The 17,677-nt window shown below is 41.9% G+C and overlaps 1 protein-coding gene across 8 annotated transcripts in view; it reads right to left on the minus strand.

Moving 5' to 3' along the window:
* Positions 1-17,677, minus strand: part of TMCC1 (transmembrane and coiled-coil domain family 1) — a 185,936-nt gene that overhangs the window by 132,330 nt on the left and 35,929 nt on the right. Inside the window, exon 1 of one of the 8 annotated variants that reach the window (XM_053298251.1) lies at positions 6,402-6,612. The exons of the other annotated variants lie outside the window; for them this stretch is intronic. Within the exon in view, the coding sequence (XP_053154226.1) occupies positions 6,402-6,440 (39 nt within the window). The 5' untranslated portion in view covers positions 6,441-6,612. Of the gene's footprint in view, positions 1-6,401; positions 6,613-17,677 lie in introns of those variants that run through there. 8 annotated transcript variants of the gene reach the window in all.

The following is a 17,677-nucleotide window of genomic DNA, read 5'->3' on the forward strand; positions in this document are numbered from 1 at the left end:
AACACAGCTTGTCCCATGGAAAGAGAGGTCATGCACAAACTATTTCAACTGGTCTGTGCATAGTAGCAGCATTGTGTGAAGCAGCTGTCACCAACAGCTGTAAGCACTTTACAGGTCAGAAAAGTTATCTACTATTTCATCTGTTAATATTTCAGTAAGCCAAATCATTTTTAGTTGCAGTAACATAAATACTTATTAGTAAACATTTCTTCAAGGAGACAAGTGGTGGACTACTGCAGACAGCAACTGCACTCTGGACAAATTTCTAGTTCGCCTCACAAGGCAGAGTTATTCCATTATCAGATTTGTTTCCCTCACATAATTTTCACTTAAGGATAAAGTAGAGAGGAAGAGACAAGACAATGCACATTTTAGCCAAATAGCAGGTTCAAGCATTTAGTTTTTAAAAGGGGGGTTGCAAATGTTTTCAGATCAGCATATCGACTTACTATTCACTAGCATAGCAATGTAGGAAAATTTAAGAGAAAATTTAAGATTAGGGGAAACATGGAAAATTTAAGATTAGGGGAAACATGGAAAAAGTCAAATATTTAACTCAGTGTGCCTTGTTCAAATGCAAAGTAGCTTGGCTATATTAAAAAAACCCACCCTATTAACACTTACTTTGTCTTGAGAAGCCATTAAATGCCACTATTTGGCTGCTGACATCCACTTATTTGCTTGGAGGAAATAATCTGACAAGGTATTATCTGTATCCTTTATGTGGTACTATGTAACAATTGTGACTTTAATTTTACACGCAATTCACACCTACAAGTACTTTTAGCAATCTCTTGGGTAAAAAAAGAAGTGAGAGCACTGGTTAATCTCAAAGTGCAGGATCCAGATTAATTTAACCATAACCGAGTCCCTATTCAATTTAAAGAGGACTAGCCAATATCTCATTTATTGCAATGGTGCTTAGACATGACCAACTTAGTCTGGATCCTGCCTGATGTGTTTTAAAGGCTTCCTACAGACATTTTAATAAGGTATCACTGAGAAAGGATTTCTACAATAGCTCCCAGAAAGTAACACCACATACCAAGTTCTAGCTTTCCAAGTGAACCATGCTTTAGTGTGTGCTTAAAACCCTTTAAAAAGAACTCTCAACCTTTTAGAATTTTTAAGCCTGAATGGTTCAACTATTACTACCACTACCCTAAACCCCAACCTCAAGGCAGAATTCCACTTCCTACTATGTTTCTAATGGATGCTTGTTCTGTCTTATTGAAGACTTTGAAGCATCACCTCTCCAGCCAATATCCCCTTTGGTCACTGCAAAAAAGGAACTTGATACTTATTCTTAAGCTTCCAGACAAGCCTGGTTGATAAAACACAGCCTACCAAGTTGGCATACAGGAGTTTTACAATATTATATTTTATTAAAAATGCAACTTAGCAAGTTACATTCCACTTTTAGTCTTTTATGCATAGCAACTTTATTGTCCACCCCGTAACAACTGTTCTCGCATAAACATAAAATGTCTCTTTAGGAACGAGTGTGCATATACAGTGACACAAATAAATAAGTGTTGTTTCTCTGGATAAAACTGAAATAAGAGCCCAAGCTGAAAGATGCCTTCTTTTATTCTCTGTACAGAGACACATTTGTATATTCGCTACATGCACTTAAATATAATCATGAGAACCCAGTGATTTCTGAGCCCAGTGATGATGTTATACATACTATTTAACTTCATTCCATCCATGCTCTGTGCTGAAAACAAAAATGAGAATACTGTAGACTGTTGCTGTAATCTGGATGACTGAACCAAACTATTGTGAATATTATATTGGCTGGAGTGGTCTCTCTCAAACACAACTTTTCTTAATAGGACATGATCACATTGGTGCCATGTATTCTTCTTGGGAGACAAAAGAAAAGTTAAAGTTCACTTCATGGACCCAAAAATATTTCTTCTTTTTCTAGAAACAAGTTCCAGAATGTTTGGCATTTCTCGGAGATTTAGTTGGAAATGTAGGCTTGGTCTAAACAAGTGGCAGAAAGAGGTGGCAGAAGAGCTCAGTCTGCTTTCTGGTGTCCCAAGCTTCTTGCAAGTAACAATAGCTACTACATCAGGGAGAGGCCTTCTCTCTGCTCCCTCCCTGATGTGCTAGTTCTGTTTTGTTTTTTTTAAAAAATTACAGAGTATTTCTTTATACAGGATACTGCCCCAAAATACAATTCCCTATCTAGTGTATGAAAAGATACGGTCTGTTGTACTAACTCAAGATTCCTCCACTTTGCCCTGCTGCATATAGACCATTACCCATTCTTACACAGAAGCTATCCTGTTCCGTTTACACTATGGATTTTGCAGAAAGCACCCTAGCCTTCCCTAAAAATATCATTCAAGTTGGATATAATTATTGTATATACTGTAAGTAAAGCCACAAGTGAAATTCCATTCTGCTAGCAACACATATGCTGACACTTATTTCCAGGAATGCTGACACTTACTTCCAGGCTTTATCTATTGTTCCCAATAAACATTCAGCAGTGCCATGTTGTTACATTTGGGAGTCTCTAACAAGAGCAGATGGAAGAGCCCTAAAGATCCTCTGCTAACACTGGAACACCAACCAACTTATACAAAATGCCATCATTAACCTTGTACTTGTAAAGGCTTCAAGTTAGCAGGTACAGAATGTGCAAGGTGGCTTAGGTCCATGATCAGGGAGTACTTTACAGATCCATTAAAAACAAAGAGCTCATAACAAGCAACAGCTGTTCATGATGTGTGCCCACATCAGCATGTCAAAATGTCATTTCACTTTTGTCTCTCCTTATAAAAGATCAGATCTCATCTTGAAAATTACACACATTAGTGTAGGCCAGGGAGCTTACATTTTGGGTTTGGAGAAAAATCAGAATTGCACTACTGAGGAATAAGTAGCCTCACTGGGTGACCTTAGGCCAATAAAATGGGGGCAAAAACATGCATACTGTGTTAAGTTCCTTGGAGAAAAGGCGGAAAATGTAATAAATCAAACATCAGATCTCCAGACTCCTTCACAATGGGGAAGAGACTATGGTGGCAATGCTCCTTTCTAGGCTCATTCCTCACATGTGTTAACTGTGGTTAAGCAATACTTCAGCACAGATTATCAGCCAAAGCTGATAAAAAAGTGCTTTTGGCCACTGCTTCAACTTGAAAAATCAGAGAGAGTTTTGGATCCAGGAGCACTCCCAAGCTATGTACCTGATATTTTAGGGGAGTGTAACCACATCCAGAACAGGCAGATATAGAGATTTAAAGACACAACTCAGAACTGAGTTCTGATTGTGAGATAGAGATTGGCATTTTTCTGTTATTCCTACTACCAGTTACTCCCATGTTTGTTGTGTTTTAAAATAACTTTTACATGAAAAAATAGTTTTCAGCATACAGAAAAAATCACATTGAAATCAGCTCATTTGAACTTGAGCTAGGTCTTACAATGTCTTGAGATTTTCTAGTAAAGTTATAAGAGCCTCAGGAGGTAATATTTTGGCAGTAAACACATATTAGATAGCACTAGAATCGATCACTACAAAACTTAGGAAAGTTTAAGAATAAGTTTTGATGTATGGCACAATGCTGAAAGGGATACTCACAGGCTAACTCCAGTATATGCACAAGTTAGTCTCATGACTGTGAACAGTATGTATATTTCCCCTTATTTTACATAATTACTAGTTATAGTAACAATATGTGTAGGAGACTAGCTTTTGAGATTCTTGCCTGGATACAACAAGAACCAATTTAAACAAGACAAAGAGATCAGCAACTCTGAATACTCTGGACTTCTGGCAACGTTCCATTAAAACATGTTATATTACAACTGAATACCAGCATAAAACAAAAGGGAAATGAAATAAAAACCCTTTCTACATGGGATGGGGTACAATATATACACTGGCTGACATCTAGATGAAAGAAGCATGCAGAAAAGGAAGAGTGTGTGCTGCTTTCCAAACTAAAGCAGGACAGGTGGGGTGATCTTTGCTGATCTCCTGTTCTCATTGAAGCACTCTGTGCCACCTGAAAATTTGTCCCTGATTATTGGCCCTCAAGGACCTATTTCCAGGCAGCATAGAGTGCTTCAGAAGGAACAGATGAGTGAAAATCCACACACCCCGCTTCCCTGCACAAGCACTTGTGCTGGTTTGGTTTGGAACACAGCATGCGAGCTTGGTTAGTCTGGATACCAGCCACTATATTATATCTATACCACTGCTCACTCATAAATCTGCTCATCATCCAGAAAATAACATTGTTTCAGATGCCACATTTTTCTTGCCCGTTTGTTAATGCAAGGTATCTTTATAATGCAACTTATTGTGATTAAGTTGTTAACTTAGTCAAGGATGTGAGGCGGGCCAGGAATACACAGCTGTGCTACAGAAGATTTATACATTAATTAATAGATAGATAATTTCTAAGGGATAGACGGGATAAACGGGAGTGACCCAATGCCACTAGTGGTATTTTTCCTATTGGGGAAAAAAAAAACCACCTGATCAATTCTGCTGATGCAGGTAGCTGAAATAGCTCTCAAATTACTGAAGTATTGCCATGGGCACCCCACAAGTGACAAGTACAGATGCTTGAATAAATTCCTACCATCAGAACACCTCTGGTCATGGAAACAATCTCCCAAGAATTATGGTATTACACAAGGAACAGCCATACCTGCCCACACTCTCACAGATGTTTAATCTTGTGCCCCCCCACCCCCACTCCAACCTGGGCAGGAATACACAGAAGACAGCATTAGGCACAGAATTCAGCTTGAGCCATTCAGACTTCATTGTTTTAAAAAGTAAGTTTCTAGTCCATATGGCTAGAGAAAGGCAGGAACCACATAATATATTAGGGCAGGACCAAAATGCAGCCTGCAGACCACCCTTGTCTAGCCACTGTAAATGTGTAGTTTTCATTTTGTGTAAGCATGTAGCTACAGTGGCCATGTGACTTTATCCCAGTTATATGGATTGTATAGTTGCTACCAAGTCTCTGCAAAACTGTCTGGGTACTGGTAGTACCCAGCAATGAGCCCAAGGCAATTTACTACCAGCAATTAACCCTACTCCATTGTTCCCAATAATCCTCAAACAATGACCCTAAGAATCCCCAGCCTCTCCCCTCTTATGAGAAATGGGTCTGTGTCTAATCCACCTTTAATCATCAAGTTTCAATTGTTTCAGTAAGACTGCTTATTAGCAAATACAATAAACCCAATATATAAAGGTTTGCTATTGATATGTTTACAGCACCAGATCTTAGACGTACTGTTCAGAATTGCATCCGAGTCCTAAACATTTTACTTGTAAGCCAGTCAGTGAGAGAAAGGTTATAACACTCAAAGAGTTTGCATTGCTAACAAAAATACTTTCCACTTGCAAGCTCCTGATCAGGATAAAGGGGGAAAATGGTGGATCCCATCTTTGTTGGTAATTGATATACTCACTGCTTAGCTATTTCAAAAATGCTGATGAACTCTTTAAAAAGGGATGAACAGTATGCAAGTTCATTGCAACACCCTAAAGCTTCCCAATAGACTGTCTGCAGGGAGTACATTTTGACCTAAATGCAGTGATCAGCAGCTGATCACTGCATTTAACACAAAAAGAAAGCCTTTACAGGCATTCCAGTGAAAGATACAAAGCAAGGGTTTTATTTTAACACAACATCTATCTGGTTACAAAGCTCTGGAAAACCAAGCCTCTACAGTTCAAACGAGGTCTACTATATATGGTTTATAATTAGAATTGCTTTACCCATAAGGGTATTTCAGACCCTATTTTTATGGTCTAATTCTCTTCAACAAACAGAACTGTTTTGAAACTAAAACATGGGCTTATTGAATGAAGTTATTATTCCAAATAGCACCTTAACACAAAAGATGCAGAGCAGCAAAACCTCTTCCAGACAACTCCTTTGTTCTTCATTCCACAAAAAGCCATGCCTGGTACTTGGAAGTGATAGCAGGAGCTGCCCTCTGGTTTGCCAGGTGGAGTTCCAGGACAGCAGCGAAATACTATCCTTCCCAGAAGCAAGTCCATGTGCTCTATCCCATGTTGCTTTTCCATCTGTGATAACGAGAACCCCCCGTTTCCTTTACACTATGCAAGGACACCCGAGATTAAAATCTACAGGAAGCAGCAGCAGGCTCTCCCAAGTCCATTATGACCGTTCTGGATTTAAAGGCAAAAAAACCCTTTGTCTGCCAATGGGCAGTTTGCTTTTAAAACCTTTGTGTCTGTGAAGAGGGAAGAACAAAAGACAGAGCTGCTTTCTGTCATGCACAGACCCCCGCCCACCTCTGTACTAGCAGAGATTTTACTGATTTACAAGAGAAGAAGTGAAATAATGAGGACAGACCTACATATCCTGGTGGCAAAAGTAACCTACCTTTGAGAGCTGCCTCCTGAGGCTGAAGCGTTGGACCATGGTCACCCTTTTTCTTCAGACAAAGCAATGCACAAGGGAAGCAGGGGTGGGGGGTGGGGGAAGAGAGGAAGACTGACAGCTGTCTAAAATTGTCTCAAGCAACACATCCTGAAGGCTGCCAGGCAGAAACGTCCAGGGGATCCCCTCTTAGTCTTAAAACTTCAAAATCAGTTCATTAAAAAAAAAAAAAAAAAGAGCCTGTGAAACATGTAGGCAGAGGCAGAAGCAGGGAAGGAGAGAAGGAGGGGCAGAATCCAGGAGCTGTTTCGCCCAGTGCCAAGCTTATTAGCACTTCCTGTGAGTCAGCTGTGAGGGGTCCTGACAGATGGACCACCCCACTCTCTGGATTCATTAGCTAAATGTTACTGCGGAGCCACCTGAGCCAAGGAAGGAATGGGCTTGCTTCTCTAGTTAAAACAGGGGTGGGGCTAGCAAGCATGTGCCTGAAGTGCCGGTAAGGAGGTTAAACAACAACAGCCAAAATATTACTCGCAGAGATTTAAGCAGCACACCCTCCCTCTTGTGGGTGTCAGCTTTATATTCATCTATCCTCCTTTCAAAGCACAACCCAGCTTGCTGAAACCTTGTGGGGGGGGGAGGAAAAGGGTTAACAATGGCTCAGAGGAAACAGCACTCCTCTACTCTGGGCTCAGCAGTTTTCAGGGCTGTGCCTAACCACTACTGGCTGCACAATTTCCTCTTATTCATATGGAGGGGCCTCACCTCTTTAGTGATCATCAGGTACAATGCCACATACTACAGCAATGACATCAACTTTGCTCAACTGCTAAAGCAAATCAGAAGTGTTTGCTTTGCTCTGCGGGGCTAGAAAACTGGCAAATGATTAATAAAGAAAACGAAGCCTGTCTGAGCACTAAACAGAAGTCTAGGCACCATCACCTCAGAGAAAAGGTTTAAGCAGGTGGCAATTTTAACTGGGAGATTAATTTAAAGTCTTTCTACTCTGCCAACTTCTTGATTTGATCTCCTAATGATTTTGGGAATTCTCACTTGGGAAGCAGAACTGACAGGCATGTATATCCCAAACCCTACCCCTCAGAGAATGAAACATGCACGGGGGAGGTGGGGGGGAGGTTAACACTATAAACATATATATTTAAATATCAAATTGCTAGAACAGAGGCCGCTTGGGAAGAGACAGCCAGAACTGTTGAATCCAAACAAAACATACGGCTAACACACACCCAAAGCATCCAGAACAGAGGTCTCCTGCTTGAGTTGGAGAGCCAACTGTTGTCAAAGCCAGTTTGACAAGCTCACATTCAGATTTCACATCTTCGCACCCCCACAGACTGTATAGGACTGTGCTTGCACAAGACATACAAATGGGGCCCAACCTACTCAAGGCCTTTAGGCACTAATGCAATACAAATAAAGAGTTTTCAGAGCTGGAGTAGATACAATTTTTAACATATTCCTTACCAGTTCCTGCATGTGGTTTTCAGCTCCTTCAAGTGGGAACATCTGAGTGCTTATGCTTCTAGTACATGCATTTGAATTCTCAATTTACTGAAACATCTGCATATACTACACTTCTCTTTTTACCACAAACTACTAAAGCGTAACTGTGACCAAGGTAACAATATTGATTGTACATAAGAACATAGGGAGCTGCCTTAACACCAAGTCAGACTATTTGTCCAACTGGCTCAGTATGGTTACACTGACCGTCAGCAGTTCTCCGAAGTTTCAGGCAGGAACCTGCTAAACTCTACCAGGAGATGTCAGCAATTGAACCTAGGACCTTCTACATGCAAAGCAGATGCTCTAAAATAGCATCCTCCTGGCTAATGTATCATCACTGAACAAGGGTATATTGGAAAATATTTTGTACATATTCTTTTCTATGTCTTTTGAACTCCAAGTGCCCTTTTCAGCCAAGTATCCATCTCAACAGCAAATTTTGTCATTGCTTCCTTCCTGACACCTTTACTTATGCGAGGCTTTTCCACAAAGCCTACAAAAGCGAGCTTATTTCCTAAATAATGAGGTTTTTCTGTCAAGTGCTCATCACCTTGGGCTGATCGATTCCGGACAGTCTTGTTATTTCTTTCTTACGTTTATAAACCACCCCATCCAGAGGCTCTGGGTGGTGTACAAGAACTTTATAAAGACATAAAACCCTCAATTCAAACACAATGCTAAAAACAATATAAAAACAATTCAAAAATGATTAACTATTTAAAACCAATTGAAATACTTTTAAAAACACCACCACTTTACAAGCCTTGGAAGGCCAGGCCAAATAAATAGGTTTTTAGGGCTCTCTTAAAGGCCGACAGCAAGCCTAAACTGCGGATATCTGTCGGGAGTGCATTCCATAGACCAGGAGCAGCTACAGAAAAGGCCCGGTTCCGAGTCGCCAGCAGATGTACCGGTGGTAACTGGAGACGGACCTCTCCAGATGACCTCAACGAGCAATAGGGATCATACCAAAGAAGGCGTTCTCTAAGGTAACCCGGACCCAAGCCATTCAGAACTTTAAAGGTAATAACCAGCACTTTGTATTTTGCACGGAAACATATCGGCAGCCAGTGCAGCTGTTTTAAGACAGGCATAATATGGTCTCTCCGGGTTACCCCAGAGACCAATCTGGCTGCCGTATTTTGAACTAACTGAAGTTTCCAAACTATGTACAAAGGCAGCCCCACAACTTGATGAACCTAACTACCTAAGACTGAGACAGGACTGGCTCATGCATTTTTGCCATTGGAAGCAAGAAGCATTGCAAGCCAGTCATCTCTTCCAGCAGCAGAGCATCTCATTCAAGTTATCTCTTACTTTGTGCACACAACCTGAGATGGGGTGGGAGTGGGGAGTTGCACAGCTTCCTCACTACCCAAAAGCCCTGTGTCAAGTGGGGAGGGCAGATGTCACCTCCCATTCTTTGCACATTATAGAGGAGCTGAGGAGAGGGTGAGATGCAGTTTTTGAGAGATGACTTCAGCTCATCCAGAGTGCCTTGCTGGCCCCTACATGAAGGAAGAGGACTAGCCCCTGCCCCTTATCAGAGCTCTACGGACTTCAAGACCCAACACATGATGGTAGGGCTGGCCTGGAATACAGAAGAAGCATTGGACTTACTGTGAAGGGTTCTTTCTCTTCTGAAGTAGGAGGTCAGGGTTCACAAAAGGTTAACTTCCACTCCTTGCTCTTGATACGACAGGCCACCATGTCTGGCTGGAAGATGCAGAGCTCCTTCTGAACCGAGAGTTTCCCCAATTCCGGAACCCTACGTGCTGAAGTGATCACCACTAGTATAGGACCTTGTAGGATCGATACTTTTGTGGGAAAGACTAAATCGGTTCGAAGAGAGCCCGTGTGAGGGCGTTCAGGACGTTGAGGTTCCATGAAGGAAAATGATGAATTGGTGAAGGAACAATATTGGCAGTTCTTCACAAGAAAAGAGAGAGGTGGGGGTGGAGTGAGGTACTCCCCGCCCTCCTCAGCTTCAGGACCGAAGCTAAGGCAGAGGACTGTCATGTCAGAGTACTGGGTTTCAGACCCTGGTCCTCAAGGAAGGCCAGTGTAAGGCTTATAAGATCACCCCACATTCCATGAGAGCGTGTGTGTGCGCCCCTCCCATCAATTTCACAATGAATGGACCAATATGAACCAAATCAGGTTACAGTTTTAGGGACACTTCAATGGCATAGTTTGTGATAAGTCATCCAACCCCAATTCATTATGGCAGATGCGTATAGGTGCAAGAGGGCTAACCTGTAAACTACCTAACCAATCTGGACCAAATTTAGTCCAGTTGTGAGGAATAGTGAAAGGAAAGGAATCAGATTAGTTCTTACTAGAACTTTTCCCATTATGTGCTCAGCAACAAGGCCCAGAAAGATGCTGCCCTTCAGTTACATCAACTTTTATGTCAAGCACACACAGTGGTTTGATATATAAGGTACCTGACTAGCTGCAATCGACTCCCGATTTACTACTGACCCATTAGGATGCACTGCCAAGCTTCATGCTGTGTGGGGTTAACAACTGTTGAACAAGTAATAGAGGATCAGCATTAATGCTAAAGGCAACACAGAAGCAGAAAGTCCAGTGTAACCTGTTCAGCAATGTCTTGCATTTTATAACTGTAGGTTGGAAAAGGACCAAAAATTCAACCTCTGATAATTAGGTTTCACATTTTCTCACTTGCATCATGTATGTCAGTGTTCTTTATCGCAAGGCTTGCAAGCCAGTGGTGGCTCCCATTGACACTAGGTGTAGGACTATGCAACTCTTTAGATAAAGCTGAATATTCTGCATAGACCCCTGGCACCCTGTGGAAGTGACCCTTCCCACTGCCAGGCACCAGGGGAGACCTTTAGGCGAAACTGAGCCCTCAAGCCCCAGCCCCATTTTGAAAGGTGGGCACAGAGTGTCAGGAAGTGTAGTCCTTCCCAGCACTTTCCCACAGGGCTCTCATGGGGAAACCACTAGAAGGACTACACTTCCAAGTACTCTGTGTACACCTTCCAAGATGGTGCTGGGACTCAAGAGGGCTCCTTTCTCTTAAAGGGCCCCTTCCTAATGCTGGGGAAAGCTCAGCACTGCATAGGAGGTCAGTGCAGTAGGAAATGGCTCTTACAATGAACTGTTTTGTTGTTGCTTTGGAAAAGTGCTCTGTGCTTGAAAAAACACTGAAGATCACCACTGCGTGCAAGCAAACTTCTAAGTGTAAAGTATTGTCACTTATGCATATTCCATGATGTCCAACTGAAGGGAGACTAGAAGTGTGAGCACTGTAAGATATTCCCTTTAGGGGATGGAGCCACTCTGGGAAGAGCATCTAGGCTTCAAGTTCCTTCCCTGGCATCTCCAAGATAGGGCTGAGAGAGATTCCTGCCTGCAACCTTGGAGAAGCCACTGCCAGTCTGTGTAGACAATACTGAGCGAGATGGACCTATGGTCCGACTCAGTATATGGCAGCTTCCTATGATCCCCCAAAAAAAGCAACTCTTCCCTGTCAGGCTTCTTTACATTTGGAAACAGATGCAATCCAGTCTATGCATGTTTACTTCCAGTGTGCACAAATAAGACTGCCTTACTTCTGAGGCTTAGCCAGAAGAACTACACTTACAGGAACAACGTGGCCATTACTAAAAAGCAGAGGCTCAGTGTCACCTCTTCCTCCTCTCTCCACTGTGTCTAAGACTACAACCTACATGCTGCTGGTCCCCCCACCCCACCCCGCCGAGGTGATATGGGAGCAGAACAACTATCAAAAGCAACTCCTCCTGTTATCAGCACACTACAAGTTTTCTCGACTCCATAAGTAAAAGCCTATGACATGAAATGGAAGTAGGAAAACCTACAATGTAATGACATCCTGCTGCATGTTTCATTTTACTAGCTATTTCTGGTGGAGAAGGGGGAAAATATGCAGCTGCTATTTTCAACAGCAGCCATGCAAATCCCATAAAATCTACATTCAGCCATAAACTGAGTAACATCTCATGTATCCTCATATGCCAAGTTTCTTCCCTATTTACAGTGTTCTCAATTTATAGGTAAGAAAAAGATTGGCTCCGACTCCAGGATGTACAATGGCAATCCCTCTCTTTCCTCCTCCCAATTCAAAACACAAGTCAGGTACAGATGATCTCACTGTGTTGACTACGAGGATACAAGTCAAGATCATGTACAAAGTACAACACAACAAGTGCTGCTTCAGCAAAAATAGGGATTTGCATAAAGACAGTACAAAATAGCAATAGCAATAGCAATAGCAATAGCACTTACATTTATATACCGCTCTATAGCCGGAGCTCTCTAAGCGGTTTACAATGATTTAGCATATTGCCCCCAACATTCTGGGTACTCATTTTACCGACCTCGGAAGGATGGAAGGCTGAGTCAACCTTGAGCCCCTGGTCAGGATCGAACTTGTAACCTTCTGGTTACAGGGCGGCAGTTTTACCACTGTTTTACCAAAATAGCTTTTCAGGCTCACTTTTAACTTTTTAGTCCTTTTGAAAGCAAATAGCCACCAAATCTGCCTCAAAAATGGACGTGTCCCATGACAGTCATTTTTCAGATCCAAGTAGTAGACTGCAGTGGCATCATTTGGTTCAAGATCATCATAGGACTGGCCCTAAGGTGTTTGGCACCCTAAGCAAAGCATGACTTTGGTGCCCCCCACATCATCCAGTTCAGGTATTATGTATTGTACAGATTATTTTAACTGAAGTGGGAGACAAATTATACTTGGTGCTGGCTGGGGTGGGGTAATCTGCTTCCTCACCGCTCCTCCTGCCCCAGTTGTCACACAGTTCCCAGTGACAACTGTGTGGGGTGCAGGCACCTGCAAACCACCCCCATGATTTGATGCTGTAGACAACTGCACAGGAAGAGAGCTGGTCTTGTGGTAGCCAACATGACTTGTCCCCTTTGCTAAGCAGGGCCCATCCTGGTTTGCTTTTGAATGATAGACTAAACGTGTTAGCACTGTTAAGATATTCCCTTTAGGGGATGGAGCCACTCTGGGAAGAGTATCTGCATGCTTGCATGCAAAAGGTTCCAAGATCCCTCCCTGGCATCTCCAAAAAAGTCCTGAGAGACATTCCTGCCTGCAACCTTGGAGAAGCCACCACCAGTCTGTGTAGATAATACTGAGCTAGACGAACCAATGGTCTGACTTGGTGTATGGCAGCTTCCTATGTCTGCCACATCCCTGTGTCTATAAGTTTACTTTCACTGGTACTAGTTATCTTTAATACACACCAAAGCAGGATTTCTCTTGGTAAAGTGGCTTTATTATGCATACTTTCAGTCACCTTGCTAGGACCTAGAAACACCTATGTGATCTGCTAAAAGTATGTATAATTTATTCCAATTATAAAAAGTAGAGTTATGTTCCAGCATTTTGATCCCCGAGAACAGGATTAACACTGTGTACAGAGCAGAAGAAACCCAACAGAGTTTCACTAACTTCAAGAGTTCCATGCTTTGGCTGATAAAAGGTCAAGTTGGAAAACCTTTCGAGATGCAATCTACGTAGCATTTCATATTAAGGAACCATTTTCAAGCCAGTCTTTTGTCCTGATCTTTCATATGTTTTATCAAGCTTATGACTGCTGATCTTTGTAGAGAAAAGACAGTGCTACAGAAACAGAAGGTCTCAGAGGGAGACTGATGAACAGAATTGGGGAACTCGAAATTAATGCAAGTCCTAGTCCTAATGCAGGTTACAAATCTGGCCTATAAGTGAACCCTTACCTGGCTATTTAGAACAAAAACCAATTGCTTCAAGGTGATCAAGGAGAAACAGTTGTTACAGAACGCCCCCCCCCCCCCGACCACTTTTCAGCCACAAATGCTAAATATACACTTTGGCAGGTGGGTTAAGGCTTCCTCATGGAATTGGAAAGATGTTAAACTTTTGCCATGTCTTGACAATACACATTTCCTTGGATAATTTTAAGTGTAATTTTTTCCAGTTAACCCTACCAACAATCAACATGGATCTGCGTTTCCAATAGCCATGACTCCAAGCAGCTGATAAGGTTTACCCTTCTGGAAATGCAGATTTTAATCTAAACTGTCTGACTTCGTTTTCTAGAACTGTATATTTAAAACATGGCAATCCGACCCTCTATTCAGCCTGGAAACCTGAAGTTTGATACATGTCAGTATCAACATTTTAAGAAAAGCCATGAAACTGTATGACTAAACACTTAAGCCCTAATCATATTTACAAGTGGTATTTAGACAATTTAGATTGTCATTTGACAGTGGCCTTGTCATTTTAGTCCTGTAAATACAAACACATTTAGTACATACAAGTTAACATCCTCCACTTAGAATATAATTTGCTTTCTAGGTCCTCGTAGTTATGGATGGATACACAACCAAATTCTAGCATTTTTAATATATCTGTTTTCTAGACAAAGAAAAACCATTTGTTTGTCTATCTTATTCATCTTCCCTTGTCAGGTAATTTAGTGTATCCTTACCCAAGATACTCTTTTTGTTTGAGTGTTTTGTTTTTTAAACTCAGACACAAGTCAGATGCATGCAGTGGATTTTTAAACACCTTCTGGAAAGCAAGAGAGGCTGAAGTATTTTAAGAGAGTGCCTTCTTCATCAACCCCATCACCTGTCCAGATCATCTGGAGTGGTCCGGTTGCGGTCGTCACCAGCTTGGATGGTGGTTTCCCCTTCTCTGAATATTTTTTAAGAAGGGCCTAACACATACCTGTTTAGTCAGGCTTTTAAGTTTATAATTTTAAATCTTCAGTGTTAGAGTTTTTATTGTATTTTAAATTGCTTTAGTTATGTTAATGTTTTAATTAGTTTTATATTGTGAACCACCCAGGGACATTTTTGTATGGGGTGGTATATAAATGTACTAAATTAATAAATAACAAACAACTAACTATAAACTGCAAGGATGCAGAATAGTACAGCCCCTTCTAGCCAATATTTGCCATGTTCTGTCTGTACTGTTATTTTATGCACCTAACTTCCTCAAAGGTCTAGGAGCAGGTCTAAGAGCAGCCTCCAAGGGTCAGTTTCCTTGGTAGGAGGAACCCTTTTGTTGCCTGCCTGCCTGCCTGCCCCTCTCCCACACACACAGGGAAATGGACACTAAGTGCTAATCCATAAAGCAGCATTAGCTAACCAAAAGCACACAAGATGCACTTGGAGGCTAGTTGCCCAAGATCACTGTCAGCTAGCTGCAGTACCTATGACTTGTAGGTATCAAAGGCTTTTAATACTAGCTAGCTGGGCCAGGCTCAGAGCATCTGTGCCTCTAGTTCTCCCCCTCACTCTGCTGCTGCCGTCATTTTCTCTCCCCCACCTGCCATCCAGTTTTCTTTGCCCACCTGCCCACCGCCACCCACTGCTGCCTTCTCTCCACCCACCCGCAAGCAAGCTAGCCTTTCTGGCACTGCTGCTTTCCTCTTCCCCTGCCGGCAGCTCGCTCATGAACTCTCCTGAGAGCTGCAATGCATGGGATTAGTGATGGGTACTCCTTAAGAGAAATATATAGGGGGTGGGGGGAGAGATAGATTGAGCAACCATCTTCTAGTCATCAGTGCTATTAAGGAAAAGGCTTTAGTAATATATAACAACCCAGAGAAAATATTTTCTCATCCTGTGCAACCATGGATATTTTCAGCATGGAAACCAAGATATTCATGACTTAAGATGGCTTAAGCTTCAACCCCTCTTGAATCTTGTGCAGATAATCCTTTTTCACGACAGACATTTCTAGTCAGATTAACTAAGAGTATGCTTCATACTGATTTTCATGGCCTATTGATATCAGAGTTGGAAATGCTATAAATTCCAAAGATGGGAAGAAGAGAAGGGAAACTATCACCCAACTTCTCCTAGCCAGAAGTAAAAGTCCAACATCACTGTTGTTGTTTTTTTACTTCTGTCTTCAATTACACTCTCTCTCTCTCACACACACACAGTTATTCAATACTACCTACACACAATTAATTCTACAGTGATTAACAGGTTATTACCACACAGTTCAAAGGAATTAAACTAGGAACCTGAAAAGTAGGTCAGAATTTGTTCAGGATGTAGTGTTAAGCTAGCATTCATTGCAATGTATCTATAGTTTTGTTCAAATATTGTACACCCTTTAACATGAACATTAAGCAAGTATTAAGCATAAAATTCCCAACACTTCTAAACTCCACTATTACAGGTAAAGTGTGCCATCAAGTCGATTTTGACTCCTGGCTCCCACAGAGCCCTGTGGTTTTCTTTGGTAGAATACAGGAGGGGTTTACTATTGCCTCCTCCCATGCAGTATGAGATGATGCCTTCAGCATCTTCCTGTATTGCTGCTGCCCGATATAGGTATTTCCCACAGTCTGCCTGATATAGTACCAGTGGAGATTCGAACCAGCAACCTTCTGCTTGTTAGTCAAGCATTTCCCTGCTGCACCACTTAAGGTGACTTAAACTCCACAATTACATCAAGGATATTTTCTATTAAGTGAAGTTGACTTTCATCCTAACAAAGGAACCTAGTAACTGTTGACTGAAGTTTTGGGAAGAAGGCTATTTAAAAGCTGAAAACTTAACAAAGTGAAATAGTAGTGTTCATAGTTGTGGTAAAAGAAGTTATGCCAATTCATTGGCCTTTCTAATCCACTAAGATCTGCCACCAGAATGTATGGGACTGACTCCAAGATAGAAAGTAAAGTGTCCAAAGAAGCAGATTCAGATCAGAGATCAGGAAGAGTTTCTTAGCCATAAGAACTGTTCATACAGTGGTGGGTTCTCCTTTGCTTGCAGTTTTAAGAGAGAGGTCAGATGGCCATCTGTAAGGAATGCACAGGAGTTTCCTGTTGTGAGGAGGACATTAGACTATCATACCTTCAAGGTCCTTTCCAGCTCTAAAGTTCCATGAAATGTTCTGCAGCATCTTCATACACCATAAGTGTTAAAATCTGAAGGACCTTTTATAGGCTGCTAAGGTAAAGCTGTGCTGTCAAGTCAATTTTGACTCCTGGAGCCCACAGAGCCCTGTGGTTTTCTTTGTTAGAATACAGGAGGGGTTTACCATTGCCATCTCCCGTGCAGAGATGCGGAGATAGATAGATAGACAGATAGACAGACAGACAGACAGATCGTTAGTTAGTTTATTTCATATACCACTCACTCCGAAGACTCTGGGTGGTGTACAAAAACATGCAAAACAAGACAGCATTAAAGTTACATTCTAAATAAAACTAAAGTAACTAACAGTGGGGGGGGCGGGAGGAATAGATAAACTACAGGGTAAAAGCCTGGCAAAAAAGAAAAGTCTTCAATAAAGATTTAAAAATAGACCAAGAAGGAGCTAAACGAATCTGCAGGGGAAGGGAATTCCAGAGAAGTGGGGCGGCAACCGAGAAAGCCCTTTCAGCATCTTCCTATATCGCTGCTGCCTGATACAGGAGTTTCCCATTGTCTGGGAAACATACCAGCGAGGATTCGAACCAGCAACCTATAGCTCCCTAGGCAAGTTACTTCCTTGTTGCGCCATTAGGTGTCTTTTATAGGCTACTACATACAGCGCATTCCATATGCAAACAGCAAATGGCCTTAATTACTTCAGAGACAGAATTGGCTCCAGTTCAGTCCCAAACCAAGCAGGCTAGAGAGCATATCAGTGAATATGGGGAAAGACAGCAACTGGAAAAGGTTTACTTCCCAGAGTAAGCAGAGGTGAACTGTCACCTAATATCCATCCCCCCACCCCTCGC

Source organism: Hemicordylus capensis, chromosome 2 (assembly GCF_027244095.1).
Source record: "Hemicordylus capensis ecotype Gifberg chromosome 2, rHemCap1.1.pri, whole genome shotgun sequence".
NCBI classification, from domain to species: Eukaryota; Metazoa; Chordata; class Lepidosauria; order Squamata; family Cordylidae; genus Hemicordylus; species Hemicordylus capensis.